The 20,542-nt window shown below is 38.4% G+C and overlaps 1 protein-coding gene and 1 pseudogene across 3 annotated transcripts; one reads left to right on the top strand and one right to left on the bottom strand.

Moving 5' to 3' along the window:
* Nucleotides 1–3,965: 3,965 nt before the first annotated feature.
* LOC146473030 (uncharacterized) lies at nucleotides 3,966–5,405 on the bottom strand (annotated as a pseudogene).
* A 2,951-nt stretch (nucleotides 5,406–8,356) lies between these two features.
* On the top strand, nucleotides 8,357–20,289 carry LOC146473029 (cyclic AMP-responsive element-binding protein 3-like protein 2). 3 transcript variants are annotated; one of them, XM_085118783.1, is made up of 10 exons: nucleotides 8,360–8,634; nucleotides 12,883–12,966; nucleotides 13,505–13,612; nucleotides 15,005–15,130; nucleotides 15,299–15,418; nucleotides 15,822–15,869; nucleotides 16,065–16,123; nucleotides 16,273–16,341; nucleotides 16,909–17,019; nucleotides 18,280–20,289. In XM_085118783.1, exons 2-10 carry the CDS (start codon nucleotides 12,913–12,915, stop codon nucleotides 18,401–18,403), a joined length of 819 nt encoding a protein of 272 aa, XP_084974909.1. In that variant the 5' UTR covers nucleotides 8,360–8,634; nucleotides 12,883–12,912; the 3' UTR covers nucleotides 18,404–20,289. The 3 variants fall into 3 exon arrangements, with proteins under 3 accessions (XP_084974911.1, XP_084974909.1, XP_084974910.1); XM_085118784.1 differs by lacking the exon at nucleotides 8,360–8,634 and adding an exon at nucleotides 11,765–11,897; XM_085118785.1 differs by lacking the exon at nucleotides 13,505–13,612 and having other exon boundaries at nucleotides 8,357–8,634.
* The last annotated feature ends 253 nt before the right edge of the window (nucleotides 20,290–20,542 follow it).

Here is a 20,542-nt window from a genome sequence, read left to right as displayed (position 1 = left end):
TAGTGAGCGACGGAGCCGACATGGATCTTTTGAAACCTGCATTACCCGATCTCAGTTGAGAACAGTCTAAGACAACGGCTTGATCACAGGATGCTCGTCTGGTAAAATGCATGAGATTTACTTCTTCTTTCAGCTCCATAACATTTTCCACTGAACCAAACCGTCCTTTTCGGCTGACAAATGGGACACCAGCGACTGGCATGGGTTGGTTTGTTCCTGGTTTTCTGATTCTCAAGAGCTCCAACACAGCCTTCTTAAAGCGGCGATCTCCATAGCAGTAAATTAGTGGATTCGCTACTGAGTTCAGCTGCATTAGAATCTCCGGCAATCTCATAGCCCATCTTTTACGAAGGACTGGAAAAACACCACTCAACAAAAGCAGAACTGTTACTGGAAGTAAGGAGATTATCATGACAGCTGTCACCAAGGCCGTCATCTTTGCAACTTTCTTCTTTAATTTTTCTGATATTAGAGAAGTGACCTGGCTAATTTGGCTTAGCTTACGATTGCGAATTCCAAAGTACACCTTGACATAAAAATAAACGATAAGAACCAGGGCACAAACTGTCAAAATAGCACTTACGACAAACCACGCCTCGGTAAAATCGAGCCTATTGTCTTCGTTGACTGCTGTTAATAAAATAACATCTGGAATAACCAGAAATGTGGCTGACACCCAAGCTATTATCACTAGTTTGTTGAGTCGGCTTTTAGTAACGATGCTCTTGTACTCTTTCCATTTTTGTATCGCCACATACCTCTCCCAAGCAGTCAATGTCACATGGAGAAGAGAACTCCAATAAAAAATATACATCAAGATTAGGGTCACTATGTCTAATACGCATATATACTCTGGTACAGGGAGCGTTTGGCGGGCAACAAATGAGTCAACAATGGCAGCCAAAGGCATGCATACAGCACCTATTAGAAGGTCTGAGATGGCTATGTTCAATAAAAAAACATAAGAAAGTCTTTGCAGCTCTTTTCTTAACCTCAAAGCTATGATCACTAATGCGTTCAAAAACACTATCACGGGAGAAGCAAGACCAAACCAATAACAATCCATAGAGGTGTACTATCGACCACATCTCCCGCTGTAATGTATGTAGCGTACAATCCCAAACAGAGAAATTCTGACGCTTCAATGGAGGAGTTGGTGGCTGCTTCGGCGTCGTTCGGGTCCATGCTAACCTGACTGAACTTTCTTCGGGTACAGAGTAGCTGGCAATGCATGAAAGTTAACTTTTAACTTGTCGATCTTAACGCTTTTCTCCTTTTAATTTATTTGCTAACTTGCGGCTTCATTGAGTGGGCAGTAAAGTCTGGCTTCCTTCCTTTTTTAAAATGGGTTTATTATATAAATGCAAATGTGGTAAGAAGTTTGTTTCTTCTTTCAAAAGGAACAGGCCGTGGTTCAGAAATTTTTCACATCAGAATGAGTCAAAAACACAAGCGCGGAGAAAACAGAGTTGTTGATGTACAAGAAAAGAAGGAAACATTAATTACCTGGCTATTCAGTTGGTATAAAATGGTGATATCAAAGATGTTCAATAACAATGATTAAGATTTTACTCATTTTAGGTTGCGTTTGATTGACCGTATTCATATACAATGATTACAAGAAATCCGTCATAAGAGGGTTTTGGTGTCTGAGGTACAAAATCGCTCTTAAATTATCATGTGCCAGTGAATGTTTGCAGAAATGTGTTCCCAAATTTATATTTATTCTTTTTCCTATTTCGGAATACGGTCAATCGAACGCAACCTAAAATGAGTAAAATCTGACAAGACGGTATTAAAACATAACATGAATTTATATATATACTGATATATATGTTACCAATATGCTCTACTAGATATAAACATCAATTAAAACTGTATAAGAGACGTGTGCATGTGTTTATCACGAGAAATCAAATTCAGATTTCGTTTAATCTCAGATCAGCTCATTCATCCTCACAGCCCAACAAGAGAAACACATATAGGAAAACCGCTTGCTTACTAACCTGTGTATAGTTATTGTCAACGAAAATCTCATCGTTTCACTTAGGAAAACGCTAGTTTTTCTTCCCAATCTAATCCGAATTTCTGAGGCGAGTAATGCTTTTCGAACAGATATCTGCACAAAATGGAATCGGTACGGGTGCCCCTGAGGAGATGGAGAGGATACTAGTTTGCGGGATCGTGTATAAGTACTTTTATAGATACAATAAAACTTAGGCCTGGGGAAAACGTCGAATCTTAGTTGCGAAAAGAAAGCCTGAAAAACTGCGAGGATCTTTCTTCTATTTGCTCTTTCATCCGCCGTTCAAATATATGTTTTATATATTTACAGTCATTTATTCATTCTTCACGTGTATATTACGAACTCACAAAATGACCAGCTCCCAGTTGGCTTGATAGCTCAGTTGGTAGAGCACTGCACCGGCGTCCCAGATGTCATGGGTTCGAATCCCGTTCAAGCCTGAATAGTTGCGTACTAACTGCGAGGATCTTTCTTCTCAGTATTTGATAAAAACGTAAGTCGACAAGCCAGCACCAATTAAGGGCCATGATTAGTTTAATCGCTGGTAGGTTGACTGAATGAAGCAAGTTTGCTCAGAATGCTTACAATAGCTCTGAACCGCTCAGCTTCTCTGTAGATATTTGAACTTCTCGAATGCGGACACCGAAGGGACAAAGGGGTGTCAATTGAAAGGTTTCCTTACCAGCTTGTAAGTGTATTGTAACCGGAACCAGGAGCCATAACCTGATTATGGCTCCTGAACTGAACTTGTATTGAAGGTGCAAAAAAAATATTTCATAAAAGACATTCTTGAAACACGTTTGTGATGCTTATTACAAATTACTTCATCCATATGAATTATTGTATCAAACTTGAACAGACATATTAAACACAATGCTACATTAAAACTGACTGTACAATACAATTCCTATGTCTAATGATGTCTCGTAATATTTTCAATGTAGCGAACAGTTGGTGAAGAAAAAGATTATTTTAATATATTTGTATTTACTAAAGAAGTACTATAATGTTCTTGTAGGCAGCAGTCTGTAGTTTCTTTCCAAATAAGCCCACTAGGCTTTGCTAGTCAAAGGTGATCAAAAGCCAACTTTTCGTGCAGTATCAGAATGTCACCACAAAGGGGGGGGGGGGGGGGCATTGTTTACTTAGACCCACCCCCGCAAAGTTAAAACTACCTTTCTTTGAAATCAATGTTTTTTAAATCATCAGAGTCGCGATAAATTCATGACTGAAGTATTACAGAGGCCTTAAGTTCCTTATAGCTGGTCACGTGTTTTATGACGTCCCAATTGTGCTCAAAAGAAATTGTCAGGTGGGCCAAGCATGGCTCATTGTAACTAAGAACTTAGCATGTGTGTTTGTAGCTTCTATCACATAGTCAATAAATCTGTCCTAAATGGAATAGGTTTGCGTTTTATTAAAAGTTATTAGAGTTTGATAAGTCACATTACCTATTTAGTTAAATAATCCGATAACTATATATCAAAGTCAACCATTTAGGACAGATTCATGTAAGGCATAACCATACAATTAGAGGAACTTTGTAATTGATATTCATCATATATATTGATTTAACTGAAAATTATAATAGCGATCAAATGACTGAATAAAAGAAAGCTCAATTCCCAAGCAAGGGATCAACCCGAAAAATTTGACCCGTGCAACCATCAGTTCATTCCTTTGGACAAATATAGAGTCAAATATAATATTTAGTAGCTACATCAGCCTTTTAATCTGGTCAATCCATAATCGGTATTGTCATAAATTAATATTTCGCCGATTTTGAACAGAGAACTGGGGGCTAGCGTAGTACGCGCGAAAGGCTCATGGTTAGCGCGTCTGAGGCGGTTGAGAAACTTGTGGCATTCTACGTTTAGCATTGCCACTCGCAACTTCGCATAAGCTTGATTATTATCATTATTATTATTATGGAGGCAGTATGTCGACACCTGGATGCCAGATATGAAATAAAAAAAACACACAAGGAGCTAGGCGGAAACATGTGGCTAGCCCTGCGTCTAAATTTGAAATAAAATCATGTAATAAACAAAGAAAATCAATTAAAAATTAAAAAATGTTGGTAAAAAAAAATAAAATTTTAAAAGTCTTAAAATGGTCTATGCTTAATCTAGCTATTAGGTGGATGCAACGGGAGTTTGAGCATCTTAATCTAGCACAAGACCTTGAAAGTTCTGGCAATGTTCAGGCTACTACTTCGGTCAGACTTCTGCATCCGTCTTACTACTACTACTCAGTCCCTTAGAAAATCCACCAAGTATATCCATTGTAATGTTGATTTCAGTGATCTTGTAGCCCGGGTACTGCTTCTTGATTTCCCATCGTAGTGGGGCGTACTTGCGGGTTTTCTCCTCGTCCTTCTGCTTCCGGTTCTCATTCCAAGGGCAGCTCATCTCCAACAGGGTTACTGTCTTCCTCTCCTTATCTACAATCCCCGCGTCCACTCTGTTAGCTCGCACCTCTGTGTGGTCTCCATATACTGGTACATCCCAGTATGCCGTCACTTGATCATTTTGGTAGAGTGGCTTAGGTTGCGTGGGGGAGTAACAAGGTGGAACAGACTCTATCAGTTGGTAGTCTTTCAGCAGCTCAAAGAAAAGTATTTTGAGTGCTCCGTTTTGTCTTGATAGATACTTCGTCTGTTCCAATGCACTGCAACTTGACAGCACATGTGCGATAGACTCCTGCGCCTTTCCACACATCCTGCATCTGACGTCCGATTCTTCGCTTGATTTGGTCTTCCTCGCATTGAACAGTTTTGTTGGAAGCAGCTGTTCGTAGAACTCACTTATCCTGGCTATTGTGTGCGTCGGTGCTGTTTTACAATCTGACATCCACTCGAAACTCTCACCATCAAGATCTTTATCGTCCCAGCGTGCTGTATGGAGCATTCCCTGCCATCTCTGTTCTCTTACGCTATCACAGCGCTTGTTTTGTAAGGCCTACTTCGTCCACATTCCAATTTTGCACCCGTCTATCTTCTCATTCTCTGCTGTAGTGCCCGATAGATCTGGATATCGCAGCTCTGGCTTCATTCCTAACTGCTCTGCATACTTCTGCGTATCCTTCACCAAGGAGCGCTGCCCAGTCCTTTCAGCTTTCTCTTCAAACCGTCGGACCAACCCCATAGTTGGATCTGCATTAGCATACAACCTCGTTGCCGCTTTAATTCTGGTGATTTTATATTCTGACTCAATCGACTTAAGACCCCGTCCGCCCGATCTCCTAAGGAGATAGAGCAAGTCACTGTACGCTGAAGGGTGTTTCCCACCATTCTTTACTATGATTTTCCGCGATTCTCTGTCGAGTCTTTGCAAGTCTGCAATGGGCCTACTTGCGTCCACATAAAGTACGCAAGTACCGGTAGCGCAAACTGGTTGCTTGCAACTACCTTGTAGTAACTCGACCATATCACAGACATTCTCTGAAGGTACACTCTCGCAGCATTCTCCAATGCGAGGTTATCCTCCTGTCTGAAATCCTCTAGGACTCCGAGAAATTAATACTGAGAATCCTCTTTCAAGCTTTTAACCAGTTCTCGCTCTCCACACCTCGCATCAGGTGACTCTTGGCTTGACTCTTATAATTATTATTATTATTATTATTATTATTATTATTATTATTATTATTATTATTATTATTATTATTATTATTATTATTATTTTGCCTTTGTTTTGTGTAAATATTGATATTTTAGTTAATTTATCTTTGATTTTTGTTGTTGAAATTATAGCCTTAAAATCCCAAAAGGTAGCGCCATAGTGATGATCGGGGGTACACGGTCCCTACTTTTGTCCTGCTGTGGTGCATGTAGGAAATCGATAAATTTTTTATCCATTTTCCTCTTATCTTAAATGATCTTTCATATCTTGTGCGTTGAGCCTGGCTGGCCAACGAGCCAATGCCTCATAGCCTTTGAGTGTGTTCGGTTGAATAGGCCGGCCGAAGACAATCTTGGAAAATGTCCACGACAGCAGTCGGTTGAGTGACTGCAACAGTTACACCAAAATTCAGCCGGGTAGAAACGTCGAGTTTGTAATTTTAAGGACGGTGCCTACTATTGTTACAGCGCATACGCTCTGCGCATCTGGAGATACTCGGGTTTCCTATGGGTGGTGCCTACTAATACGGGGATATTTTTGCGCGGTTTAAAACTATGGGGAGAAAGCAGAACTTAGCAAGTGATTTTGGTATCCAAAAAAGAAAATTGGGGGTAACCATGCATTTTTTAGAGATAATAAAGCTTCAATTTGGAAAAAAGCGCCATACATTGCTTTGTATTTTGCTGCTTTTTAGAATAATTGTTGCTCAGTTATTTCTAAAAAATGCGTGGTTACCCCCAATTTTCTTTTTGGATTTCAATAGCCCTGACTAAGATCTGCTTTTCCCGCATAGTCCTAAACCGCGCAAAAATACTTCTCTATTAGTAGGCACCGTCCTTAAAAGGTTGAAAAATTAGCGGTGCAGCCAAAACTTCTTGTCGTTGGAAACGACTTTTAAAGTAGTGTCCCTAATTTTCAGCTAAATTCTCAAAGCACAGTTCTTTGAAAATCGTTGCGTTCGTTTTGGCACTTTTAAACAATGATCAACGGCTCGAAAAATCCTCAAACCATATTTTCGTTTTGTACTTTAGTAAAGCATTCTTCAGTTATTGCTGAACCATTTTCTTTCTCTCGGCTAGTGGTAAATGACATGGTATTTGTTCACTGATACTCTTACATTACATCGCACGATTGGAAAATATAAAGCAAATACAACCTTGTAAGCCAAATGCCACATTAGTAGCCGGAATTACCCCCTTAATCTACCCTCTTCCCCCCCCCACCCCTCCCCTCTCCAGCTTCTCCACCACCGCCCGCATAAGGAAATCAAAATGAAAAATACTGAAATAAAACAGCCCTTCAGGCTCATCATTTGCTTGTTTATTTGTTGATTTTTTTAGTTCTGTGGTCAGGTGGTATAGTGCCCGCTGCCAACGTCGCCCCTTGGTTGCGGGGTAACCCGGTATAATTTTTAATCTCGTTTTTTTGTTTTGTTTTAAAGCTGTCTATTGATCGTTTTCTGTCTATTCGTTTTCGATTATTTCAACTACATAATTTATTCATTTGTAGTTGTATCAACCGTCTCACAGTTTCTACACCTATTTATTCATTTATGTAACTGTACTGCCGAATGAGTAAGCCTTATTCTATGGTCGGCAAGCCTTATGGTTTCTCCTAAGTCTTCCTCACCGCTTTCTAGTTTTTCGTTTCTCTTCGTATATTTTTGTAACTTAGGGAAATAACAACAATACGCATGTGCAGAAATGTACCTCTCAGTATTTCTTTCAAATCAATTAATTATGTAAACGGTAGCTAGCTAGTCGAATTTTCCGGGCAATGTGAGAGAATACAAGGCAAACACGTGGAGTAAAATAATTGCTTTCGTTTGTTGAACGAGTCATATCTCATAGTGACGAAATTGTCCCGTTTAATTATTCAAGCAAATCAGAAAGAAGTGTCTTAAAATTCTATGAGAGCAAGGTATAATGAAAGCCTTTTTGTCACGTGTACAATTTTCTATCTTTGAAATCAGCGTGTGGTTCAAGTTATAATGATTAGGTTTGCGGGAACATGACACGTTTTCACGTACAAATTTGCGGTAGTTTTAGTCGTTCAGCCGCTTTTGTAAAGAAAAAGCCAAGTTTGTTATTTCTCCCCTTTCTTCTAAAAGGTTTTGTGCTTTTTATTTTTGTGTTCAAAGCGTATGGTATGAAAGACATTTGTGGAGGATAAAACTCAATTGCTAAGCAACTCAATCAGGGAATCATCACCCAAGGTCCTTGATGCCTCGTGTTAAATTTGATTTTATTCCCGTGGTTCGGAAAACCTTGTCAGTATTTTGGTCCTTGCAATTCTTTCTCCCCGACTTCACTTTCATATATTCAATGTTGAAGACAGACTGTAGGATATTTGACAAAACACCTTTGCAGGTGATGGAGAAAGCTTCCCGTAATGAACGCATTCGCGTCACAATAGGCTAACACGCCTCTACAGTTCTTAACCAAGCGAGGAACTCTAAACATAAACAAAAGCTGGTTTTAAAAAAATGACAGAAAAAATCTTTTTTAATTTCAACCGGATTAAAAGTATTGATTAGTTTGAATGTGCAGTTTATTTCATAATTTTTTTTGTCAGACAATTTTTTTGTTGGATATCAAGAAAGCAAGCTAGCTATTTTTTATTATTATTATTATTAAAACGCCACGTTTTAGTTCATGACGCGAGGACGAGTGGAAATTCATTGCCACGTGTCACCTTCCCAAGCGCTTCAACTTATGGACAACGTGTTAACCGTGGCGTGAAATTAAGAAAATAAGCCAGCTTTGAATAAATAACGATATCCCCTTCTTATTGCCTGAACTTTCATTGTTTTTTGGCTGGTCAGGCACGGGTGGCCTGAATTGCTAATAGCTGTTTATTTGCATAACAAGAGACAAAAATTGAAAATTTTGATTTTACTCCTTGGCTCGACTGTTGATCGACGTGTTGTAAACTTTCGAGGTAGCACGAGGCAGGGACTATTTCCGCGTAATTTGTGGACCGGAAACGGTATGTAAAAGCGTTAATTTCTCAGTTCTTCCTTTATTTCCGAACGTCGTATTAGAATTGATCGCTTATTTTATGCCGGGAGAATCGGAATTAATTACCCACAATAATTCCAACATGAACTTGGCCTTGTTGTACGTTTATGAATTTTCGACGCTTTACTCAATATGTTATGACATACGTTTCCTCCATCGGTGTCCTTATCATCCATTTTCGGTTCGATGTTCGATCGCGTGGCAGAATTCACAGAGCTTTGTCTGGGCTTTTAAATGTACGATTACTTTATAGTCACTAAATAAGCCTCGCTCTTGAAACGAGAATCAGTTATTGGGGAGTCATTTAAACGCAGAATTAGTTTGTTTAGAATTTCTAAGAATTTTTGTTTTGGAGGTATGTTTATATTCAGGGCATCATGATAGCTACTTATAGATATGGCCTTAAACTTCGTGCACAGCTTTTGCGGCCAAGCAAGTAACGTCGTTCTCATTATGTAACCATTTCACCTCGCCCGCAGGGCAAAACATTTCGCCATTTTTTGACAAAGGTACACGTTTCTGAAAACACGAAACATCCGCTATTCATATAGCGAGTCAAGCCGAGCTACTTCTACAAAATATCGCTTGAGATAAAATTTGCTATCTTGTATAGACGACGGCGCGCGCGGCATCGCGCGCGAACTTGCGAGTATCTTAATTACTGCGTTGTGTGATATTTGTTGTGTGCCAAGCGTACACGTAAACCTGCTTGTCGGAACGTTTTGCTTTAAAATTGAAAAATGTAAATTTAAGAATATGTTTCTTGCTTTGTAAACTTAGCTTTCATTAAGGACAGCTGTTTAAATAAATCTAGAGCGCCCCCAAGTCAAGTGACAAAGAACCGTGACGACATGACGCAAAGCAAAAGTCAATTTTTCTTTTTTGCGTTTAAATGTGTCGGTTCCGCTCAAATAACACTTCGTACATCGAAAAAAAAATATTCTGGGTATGTAGACAAGAACACAAACGTTAACGAAACGTGTTTATGTTTTTAACGGAATTCTCCATTTACAGTTTATATGTTAAAACATGCTTCGATAGCCATTCATTTGCATTTAGACCGGATGCCATATTTTGAATTCCTGATTTGGGAGCAAATGGTTAGTTACTTTGTGCTGTAAATAGCCCAGTATTTTTTCGTCCCGAAAATCAATTTTCAGGGTTGATTTTAATTTATTTATGTGCTTAGGACTCCGTTTTTGATCGACGTGGTTCCCTTCTCTGAGGTTGTGCCGCTTTGTTTCGTTTTCCTCGCCAGGTGCAGTTTAGAAAAAGAATGCCATAAAAGATATAATTGCTGGTGTCATTGTCAGGCTAGTCGCCAAACTGATGACAAAAGTAGAAGAGTGGGTGGGAAATTTTACCACGTCAACTGCCGTGAAAACATCTTTAAAATCTATTTTTCGTGGTACACCACGCTCGTCGTTAAACGAAAAGTAATTTTCATTCAAAATATTCCAGAACTGATAACAAAATTAATTCATTTATTGAGGAAGTGGTCTACGAACAGGTATTTTGACGCAGCAATGACACGTTGTCAACATGAGAAAGTTTTGAAGTTACTATACCTTTTTTCCATCACAGCGGAAATGAGTAAAGTTTTAAGTGCATGCAATGAGCTTGAGAGGAGAATTCTCTTTTAACATTGTACTCAGCTCGTCGTTAGCCATTAAGATGTCTACATCTGAATTACTAAAGGTTATAATACGCATTTTAGTGGTAATTAAAAACGAAAATTACAACTTATTCGACAGGCAAAGTCAGGCCGGTATTGTTATTTTCATATTTTCATACCGTATTTCTGCCTTTCGACTTGTTTTACGGCAAGATGTGAAATTAACTTGCAATCCACACGTCAAACTAAGACTTTTCTGCCGGGTTCCCTGTTGGTATTAACCATGCATGTAATATATATGTATATATATATCTACCCTTTTTAATAATCCTGAGATAGCTCATGCTAGAAAAAAGCCTCAGATAAGTCACGTTATAAAGGTTTTATTTTTGAGAGACGGATAATACTTGTACTCTAGAGTGTGGCCATTCATGAAAGTCTTTTTCTTGTTGTTCTTCACCGAACGACATAAGCTGTTTTGAACGGTCCGGCACGAGAGTTGCCATTATGTATTTTTAAAATCAGTTGTTTCTAAGGCCTTGTTATTCCCAGCCACGTAACCGCGAGTGTCCTCAGATGAGTCCATACAAACTCGAAGAAAAAGACGCAAGTTCTTAGTGAATGATCTAAGGATTTGTATGGATCCTGTACTTGCGTTTGTGCTTGCGTGGCCAAATAATAATAATAAAAAAAAACAGGCTTTAAGTTTATGATCAAAACTCTGAATTACAGCTTGTTACTTCTAATTGTTTGTAGATAAATTTTATACCGATCACTAAAACTCAATCATTTGTTCTGAAGTGCGATCCCAGTTTAGAATGCAACACGTCATTTTGAAACAATTATTCACCAGCACTTGAAAAAAAATATGGTGTGTTTATGAATTAACAAACATTAGTTGAATGTCGATTAAGAATGACATTGCATGATTTCGACCGTCGTTAGGAAGTCAAAGACGCGTCGCAAAGAAAGCACAAGAAATTCTGAAAAATTGAATTCCGCCGACTGAACGCCGATAAAACCACTTCACCCTTTTTGTGTGTAAATTCCGAGTGTGTCAAGATTTTATTCTTTTTAGTCAGAAATTGTACTGAAGTTAAAATTGCATTATCATGCCAGCTGGATTTTACGGTAGATAAGTAGATACGTGGGTAGGTAGGTAGGTAGCTGAGCCAAGTTCGTCCCTATGTACGTAAGCAGGCGAGCATGCTATGCTATAGCGCCTCTGTCTCTTCTTCTAGTTTGTTTAACACGAAGCGACTTTGGTGTTCCCTCAGATCAACCATAGCTTAACCCGGTTAGGGCAAAGTGTTTTGCCCAAGAAAGCAACAAATTGGCAGAGCACTCGCGAACGACCCACCTTATTTCCTACCTAAGCTGGTCTATGACAATTCATGATCAATTACTGCGACTCTAAATTTTTAGAATCAATCAAACCATTGTCAAACCTTTATCCATATTACTGACGATGCACTAACATAGATACGTCAAGAGGACCGACAAAAATTTGTTATTCCGTTTACGTACAGCCAACTTCCGTAAAGGAACATATTGGGGTCTTCGCCGTTTTGGTTTCCGCCGTAGGAACAGTCCGTAAGAGCGGTAACACTCTAGAGGTAAACATGTCCACAAATCCATTAAGACTGTATTGCTCCGTCTAAACTTGGTCCATCGAGCAAGTTGCGTAGTAAACAAATTAATCAGAAACTCCTCAAGTAGAGCAGAAAATATGAAGAGATCATGACCGAAATGGGCGTCTGAGATCAGCCGGTTTTACGAGAAGACGAAATATGAAAATTCCGGTATGTTGAAAGGAAATGAAGACCTGTCCAAGTCTTTCAATAGCAGAGTGTTCCTAATAGCGGAGTGTCCGTAATAGGGAACATAGCTAAGCGGTAATTGCAGCCTGTGGGAGTCTGTGGTAGCTAGAGTACGTAAAAGCGGAAGTTTTTAAAGTAAATTCTGTTCAACTAAAGCGGGGACTTCACCCTGCAGCAATATTGCAGGAGGTTGTTCCGTAAAACCGCACGATATGATGTCCGAAACAACGAAGGGTTCTTAACAGCGGAGTTTTCAATAGTTAGTTGTGTAAAAGCGCTTCCTAAATGTTTTTCTCGTTGATACTTTATTGATGACAAAATTTGATGATAATTATGCGAGAAATTATAATTGGCGGTTTAAAATGCTTACTTCTAATTGTTGGATGTAGAGTTTGCAAGGAAAGGAATCAAAATCTAGTTCGGAAATAAACAGGTGTTTGATTTGGACAGCTAACCAAACGTACCATAATTTCGGACCCAAAATCATTAGTGTGTTATTGATATTTGTAAAAGTTTTCTTGTTACTGAAAATTTGATTGAACACTGTATTCAAATATTTTGAAATTAAAACAACGTGTAATTAATTTTTTTACAATGTCGCTTGCATCTAATCGCTTAATTTTGTAGACCAAAAAGGCACTGTACGTAAAAGGACGGAGAACTAGACAAATTCAAAGTTTGATGTTTTAAAGTGTTTCTCCGATCTGCATCATTGATATTTTCGTGCTTTTTTCCTTGACGTAGGCGGAATTAAATTACACTTGTATGTTTACTTTCACAGTTTTCATTCACTCGGTCGCATCTTGATGCAATGGAAGCATTTAACCAGGCATACGAAGAAATCACCGGTCTTAATTCTTTTCAGGTAAGTGCTTTTGGAAATTTATTAATTGCGATGCGAAACGGATTTGTGGTAATGTTGTGGAAACACTCTTGCAGTGCAAAAATTAATGGAAGAGCGCCGTCAATGACTGCACCAATCCATCTGCAGTGTTTTTAGACATGCAATTTCGTAAACTGTGACGGCTACCTTTTCGTGCAGCCGAACGAGCGAAATCGAGTATTGTGCTGTGATACAAGCCTTATTCGTTTAGCTCAGCCTAAACTGGGTATTGCAGCCATGAAAAAGACGATCACTGTTTTGGCAAACTTCACGGTCAGCTTCGGATAGCAGAATTGAAGTGTAAAAAAAAAACAAAAGAGCCATGATAAAAATCATACTTGATTGGAAAGTTCTGATGCTGTTCTTAGAAGCTTATACTGAATTCCTGGGTAAGCACATTTTCATTTTCGTGCACTTTGGGACTTCCTCATCTCCGTTTAAAATATAATATTGTACGACTTTTAACCATGACAATACAAGTACAATACATCTCATATGAGTATATATTTTGTTACTACAGAATGCAAATTCTTCAAACGGCTGTCAAATATTCAACGACAAAAGCTCGCCCAAAGATCGTACGCAAGACATGAATCTTCTTTTCAAGATCTCCTCACTCTTGAACAAGGTGCTTTCTTTGTCGTATTTGTAAGCTAAAATAACACATAGTAATTTTACAGATAAGCAGCTAAAACGTCATCTAAATTATGTGTCCATCCCCCGGCCACTCGTCATCAGAATGAGGCTTAACATAACAAGATGCCACGTCCCAATTTTCTTCTCGCCGCTAAAATGGCGACTGTTTAGTATTAGTTCAATATTGAGCTTCAGCATATACTTACTACGTGTCTGGGTTTAGAGGCAGTGGTTTTAGAACTGAGATTTAGACGTTGGTTTCCGAAGCTATTGAAAGGACTAAAATACGCGTTTGGTAACGTCAAAGAGACTCGTGGAGTCTATGAACATTTTTAATCCGATCAACTCGTTGAATCCTAAGCAATAACTTGTTAATTTCATACCTTAACGGCAAGTTGTATTTTCTCTGCAAAGGTAAACACTGGCGACAATAAATACATGTATCACTTAACGTGTAGGTCGAAAAACGTTTAGGGAAAGAGAACCCTGAGGATAACATTAAACGTTAACTGAACGTGTGCCAGGATTGGAGAACATACTGAAATTAACTTATTCAGTTCGATGCTTACGGCTGAAGGATAAGATGTTTCTTGTTCAGTTAAATCCACTCAGTTTTGTTTATTTTCTCCATAACTAAACAAATTCCAAACGCCTCCACTCTCTATGTAGAAAGAATTGAGGCTCAACCATGTTAACACAAATTAACGCAGCCGCTCCGATGACGTCTAGATGCCCAGAAATCCTTTCCTAAATGTTTCCAGTTAGCACGCTCACCCAACATTTGTTGTGGGAGCAAAATAGGTTTCAGAAAAACTAGAAATGTTTCGTAAATATCTTGTTTCCACAACAAATGTTTTGTGCACAAACCGGGAAAATATTTTGCGAAACGTTGTTTCTTGGTTTGTGTGGGCCTGAAGTTAATTAATACTTTTGGCTGTGAAAATTGACTCTTCAACAGAGTTATTTCAACAGATTCTAGGATGATTGAGCCCAGTCATTCTCCCAGAACCTTAAAAATACATGTAAACCTAGTAAAACGAAAATAAAATAGTCAACGAAATAACATATATTTCGTGTTGAGAAATGGTTTGGAACTACTATTTAATTTGGAACGCGGGGGCATATTCAGCGATCTAAAAGTTTGTTCAGCAGTGTGACTGGAATGTTCAAGGCCAACAGAAGCTAAGAGATAGCGAGGGCGGGTAGTGGGCCATGATTCCAACCCTCGCGCCGCTCTTTACTATCAGCGCGTGTTAACATGTTAGAATACTGTTTATTTGCTTATTTAGCGATCCTCTTTCTCGATCTCGATCATGTTATTTTTTTTTTATCTGTTAAGCAGGTTTCTTGATTAACAATAGCATTTGTTTAACTAAACTCATAGAACAACAGTGACGTCACATCCTACCAGGAGGAAGATCGGGATGCAACGGACGCCAGCGATATTGAGGTCTGCGGAGAACAAAGTTACATTCATGCGCATGGTGGTGATAAGCAGAAGTGTGACAAGGTAGGAAATACAATCCTGCTTGCTTTCTGTTCTGGGAATCTGTTTACACTGTTTGATCGATCTTTTCCTGTCTTCTCCTTCTCCCTTACAACTACTCTATCTTTAAGAATGAAAAGGTCTACGGGAGCGATGCCCGTGGATGAACTGATTTCCAAACCATTTCCATAGGACGCAAGCCATGTGGTTTTCAAGACGGATGGTAATGGGAGAGTTAAACTAACTGAGGAGGAGAAAGAAACGTTTGCTTCCGAAGGTCTTCCTTTACCCAGCAGAATACCGCTGACCAAGGTAATCATGAGACTACCTCCCGTAATATCATATCGCAACGAAAATATGTCTAAGGATATTTTAAAATCACTTACATTTCTAGGAATCCCAAGCGGGTTAGCTATAACAGACAATCAATTAACGAGAATATTATCCTATGGTACTTTCTTACAAATAACGATACATTTTCATTGAAATAGGAAGAGTGGGCGGGATTTTCTCTCTTTTCAGAATGATCTCTCGACGTGATATAGTAACAATTTTTCTTAATTTTAAGCCTTTTTTCACTGACTTGTGACACTCTTTGTAAAAATTGCGGCTAGACTCATTCCCAGTTTAAAACAAAGACTGAAGGCATAATAGAAAACGACTAAGTGCTTAATAGTCATATCTAACGATATTTTTGTTTTGTTTTTCTTTTTAGGCAGAGGAAAGAGCTCTCAAAAGAATCCGTCGTAAAATCAAAAATAAGGTTAGCGAATTTCAATTAAATTTTTTCCAATTTTTTTTTCATCTGCATGACTGCTGAAAACAAGAGTCTATAAAAGTTACTGTTACTGAGAAATGGCTAAAATGTTGACTAATATCTGAGAAATTGATCCAGACCCTTATAGTCGTCTTAGCCTACAGCTAAATTTAACCGGACTAATTATTTTCTTTTTCCTAGCTCTCAGCCCAAGAAAGTCGACGAAAAAAGAAAGAGTATGTTGAGGGATTAGAGAAAAGGTGAGTTTTAAAAAATCAAATAACCGACTATTGATATTTCGATAGATTCATCCTTGTAATATGACTACTATTAATTAGGCTGAGTTGATGGGTACGGAAAATTTGAGAACTCAGGGGCTTTTAATTAAGTCGCGTTGTTCTTTCTTCAGAGTGGAAACTTGCAATTCGGAGAACAGCATTCTTCAACAAAAGGTCGATTCACTGGAATCAACTGTCAGGTAATAAATCGTTTTTATTACTGATAAGTTAGCAAAAACGACTAGTACGAGCGCCGAGAAACTGGCACATGGCGCTTTATCCAATTTTCCAACGGAAATTTTTACGGACTCGAGATTGACTGTGTTAACAGAGTGGGTTGGTGTCGCTTGTCTTTTCAATAGTAAGAGCTACCCTGCTAGCAGAGCGTTTCTTTGTGGCAAGTTTTTTTTTAAATTCTGGTATTTTAAACAAGCCAACTACGTGAAATAACAGAGAAATAAACGCTCTGCTAGTAGGTTAGGGTCAGGGTAGGTCAGAGCATGACCGATTTGAAATCCGGAATTATAGTTTGGTAATTTCGGGTCAAACACCAGGTTCACTGAGCTATGCAATCCGGGGATAGCAAGACTTTTGACACATTTATGTGTCATTTGCAATAAGTGTTTCAGCAGTTTCAGTTGAATTGCTCATTCGAACTAGTGTGTACATTGTTGCTCATGCGTTGTATATGCTAAGAATAAATTAAGGATCAACGATATTTTGTTTTCTCGATAAGGAAAGTAATTCACTTTTATATTTTTATCCAGGGCATTGTTGACCGAACTCAACAGGTTACGGAAGGTTTCTTTGGATAAAGAAAGTCGAAAAACTTCCCAAATGAGAAGCATTGGAACACAAACAGGAACGTGTCTAAAATGGTAAGGCAAGCCAGTGATTAATAACAAAACACGGGATTTTTTATTGTCATTTTAGTAATGTATAACTTCGCCACAAGATACTCAAATGCATTTTCTTTCGAATACGTTTTCAATTCGTTGTTTTCGTCCATTGGTAGCGTATCGCAAAAGTTAACAACAAAACCGCTGGGGGAATATTAATCCGACACAGAAAGGAAATATATAAAAGGTGTTAGTCACTCGCATTCCATGCAAAACGCATTGTAGCTTAGCAATGAACCCCTAATTAGCGATGACGATTTGCTTTTTTTTACTGTAAGTTTTTGGTGATACTGAATAAGCAACCTATATTTTTACCGACAGTTATGTACAGTTCTCGTACAGGTATCATCAAACATTGCGAAAATTTACCTTTACCAACTTTGCACCGGTCATTTTCGCAAATTCCAAACCCTGCAACATAAAGGCTTTGGGTAATTCAGTACCCCTGATCACGATAAAAGTGATACTAAGTTTTGCGGTGAGCTGAAGAGGTTGTTCAACGGCCCGTTTTAGTGGGCCAGGTGAAATTTCGATAATCTCTACAAACCAAAGACAAGTATAACACTGACCTTTCTGATCCCACTCTGAAAGGATAATTCCGATTTGTCCAAAATTTCTCAGATACTGAACCACCCTTCCGATACAACAATCAAAAACTCATTAACAATTCATAAGTCCATTGACCTGTAAAATGGTCGATAATACATCACGTGCAGTGATTTTATATCAATAAACCTCCTCCTTATTAGTATGCGGTGTTTTATCAGCTGATAAAACACTTCTCATTAGTATGCGGTGTTTTTCTCGTATGCTAATTTCCAACGTTCACAAAAGCAAAATTGTTATGAGCTTTATTGACACACGCTTTTCCAGGAATGTTTTTGAAGCCGTTCAAAAAACTCACAGCACTAACGTGTTTTAACACTCCTGCTCGTTTTCTAAACATTACTTAATACGAGCCACCCAACACAACAAGACCTTTCCGTGTAAGCAAACTGGCTAGCAACTACCCAGATCTAGCAGTTTTCTATACTGAAATTTTCACGGCACGTCTTTCAGATTATATAGTCATATATAAGCAAACTGTAAGGAAAATTGCTTTGTTAAGATTATCAAATGTCTAGCCAGCCAAGGTTTAAACATTAGGCATAAAATGAAGCGAAGTTTTTATAACTTGTTGTTAGTATTTTAAAATAATGTTAGAAACTGAGAACATTTTTATTCTTTTACTCTGTTTAGCCACATGAAAAGGGAAGCAATTTACAGAGAGCAAAATCTTACTGGACGACAGAAAATCTTCAGAGAAAACAGATACCATTACATGCCGCGTTACAACAGCTCAAGAATGGAACCGCGCAACTAGGCTCGCTCGCTGTTCTCACGTGACAAGAAACAGCAACCAAACCATTGTAGAACAGGTTCTTCGCGTGAAGGGTTCTATGGAAGACAAGATCGATGTCATTGGTTGTTGGGATAGAACTTTCTCATCGCTAAATAGCGAGGAAACGATTGCGTTTCAGGGACTGAATTGGAGTAGTTTGTTTGGTGTTAGAAAAAGCAGGAAAGTTGTACACTTTATTTACACCGGCGGGCTGTGCGACGTAGGTTTTAACATTATTGAGGAACAGACAAATTCAAACTATCAGCTAAAAAGTAATGATATATATTAATATATATTTTTGAAACAGGTTTTAGCAGGGAACTTGGGATAACTGCACTTAAGATTTTTTAATAGATGAGAAAAAATGCTCTGTAGCTGAGATCGTAAAAATGGCTGAATGTGTAGTCTCAGTCAGATTACTGAGTTTGGACAGATCTCGTCACCCTGCCCTCTCAATATTGGTTTTGATTTTCTAGCAGAATTTGCGAGAAACATCATTATTGAGAGAGGGCTATTATGGATCACGGGAGCGACAGTATTAGGTTGGTGGTGAAGTGGTACAAGGAAACTTGACTGCACTGTATTTCAAAAAGGGACGGCTCACCCCAATCAGACCATAAGCACAGTGCTATCATAGTAGAAATAATGAATTTATTGTAGAGATGCACATATAGGTAGAATTGAATTAAGTGAGCCTTTGCTGAAGACCATTTAGTTAACTTGAAGACTCTCCACTTTGATCAGTTTTTTTACCATCGTCACCTATGATAGTTTGACTTCTGTCACCTTGCAGCCGCCAGATTGCAGAAGCCAATAATCGGAACCTGATAATTGAGAGCAAAATCTGTGGAGGGAAAAGGTTGAATTGATTGAAGCTCTGATCAAAGTACAGAATTAGCGATACAAAGCAATTTTCACCCCAGCCCTTACCATTAAATTTGCCATCAAGATTTTTAGTTTTAATGTTAGTTAACTGAATATTATAAAATCAAACTGAGGTGACTTCAAGTGCTGGGAAGCGTATTTGATTAACTCTAATTAATTAAAACTTTTACATTAAATGCATTTTACTGCTAACTTCAACCTTCAATTTTGCACTAGTCTAAGCAAAACTCCAGGGGCAACTAAACATCGGTCAACAGAAATTATCATTGAGAACCCGCTTAAAAAGTGAATTTCTAGAAGTTGTAGCGAATCCTCCTCGATGAACTTCCAAAAACCTCACCCCAACATATAGCCTTAAGTCAGCTGAGGCCCGCAAGTAGGGCTTAAGTACGAGAAGCCATTTCTCGTGCGCTTAGTTTGTGGAGGCTGATCTGTTCCAATCGCGATCAATGAGTATAGGAGACAATATTAATATAACAACGTCACAGGAAAATCTTCCCGAACATTCCATAAACCTCAATTTATTTCTCGGTGGCTAAAGGATGCCAAATTCACGATCAAGGAATTATTTCCAATATTGTCTTGCTGCGATTTAATAAATCATCAATCTCACAAACGGGTTTCTTTCTCGCAGTTCTTTTAGGAGTTTAGAGGCCCCAATGTATAAAAATGTTTTTATCATTTTCCTTAGGATTGAAACATGCATTTTTACATGGTTAGAAAGAAACTGCAAGTTATCAGCCATACGCAATTTTGTACAAAACCATGGCAGGCCATGTATGCACTGACTGAGTAGAAATTTTTAAAGTGTGTAATTAATATTGAGATTTTGTACGTAATTCGCTTACTGGGATCTCATTAACTAGTGCAGATAATAGCATTCAAATCAGGTCAACAGTCAGCAGCCGTCTTAGTTATTATATACTTAGAAAGATTTTTTATGATAATGGTTTATATGTACATGTAATAAAGAATATTTAGTTAGTCAATTGTTCTTGAAGTGGTTTCTTGTTGCACCGTTTCCGTTGCATGTATTATTAGAAATTTCAACAGAGAATGAACTAAGTTTTTTTTAATATTCTTACCAGTCAGTTAGCTGCAATTTTGTGGAAGGAGCAATTTTTGAAGTATTCGTTACTTTAGCCGTTTAAGCCAGTGACACACCTGGCGATTTTATACGCCGATCACCGTGATCGATCGGCGAATGCCCGTTGTAGCGATTGCGATTTTCGCCGA

Source organism: Pavona decussata, unplaced genomic scaffold (assembly GCF_977016875.1).
Source record: "Pavona decussata unplaced genomic scaffold, jaPavDecu1.1 SCAFFOLD_95, whole genome shotgun sequence".
Classification (NCBI taxonomy): domain Eukaryota; kingdom Metazoa; phylum Cnidaria; class Anthozoa; order Scleractinia; family Agariciidae; genus Pavona; species Pavona decussata.
The sequence above is the reverse complement of the archived record's forward strand: the minus strand, read 5'-3'. Positions and strand labels throughout refer to the sequence as shown.

Coding starts and splice junctions, on each gene's coding strand:
- LOC146473029 (XM_085118783.1), top strand. CDS start 12,913: ATGGAAGCATTTAACCAGGCATACGAAGAAATCACCGGTCTTAATTCT. Junction 13,613..15,004: donor TCTCCTCACTCTTGAACAAG/GTGCTTTCTTTG, acceptor CTAAACTCATAG/AACAACAGTGACGTCACATC. Junction 17,020..18,279: donor ACAGGAACGTGTCTAAAATG/GTAAGGCAAGCC, acceptor TACTCTGTTTAG/CCACATGAAAAGGGAAGCAA.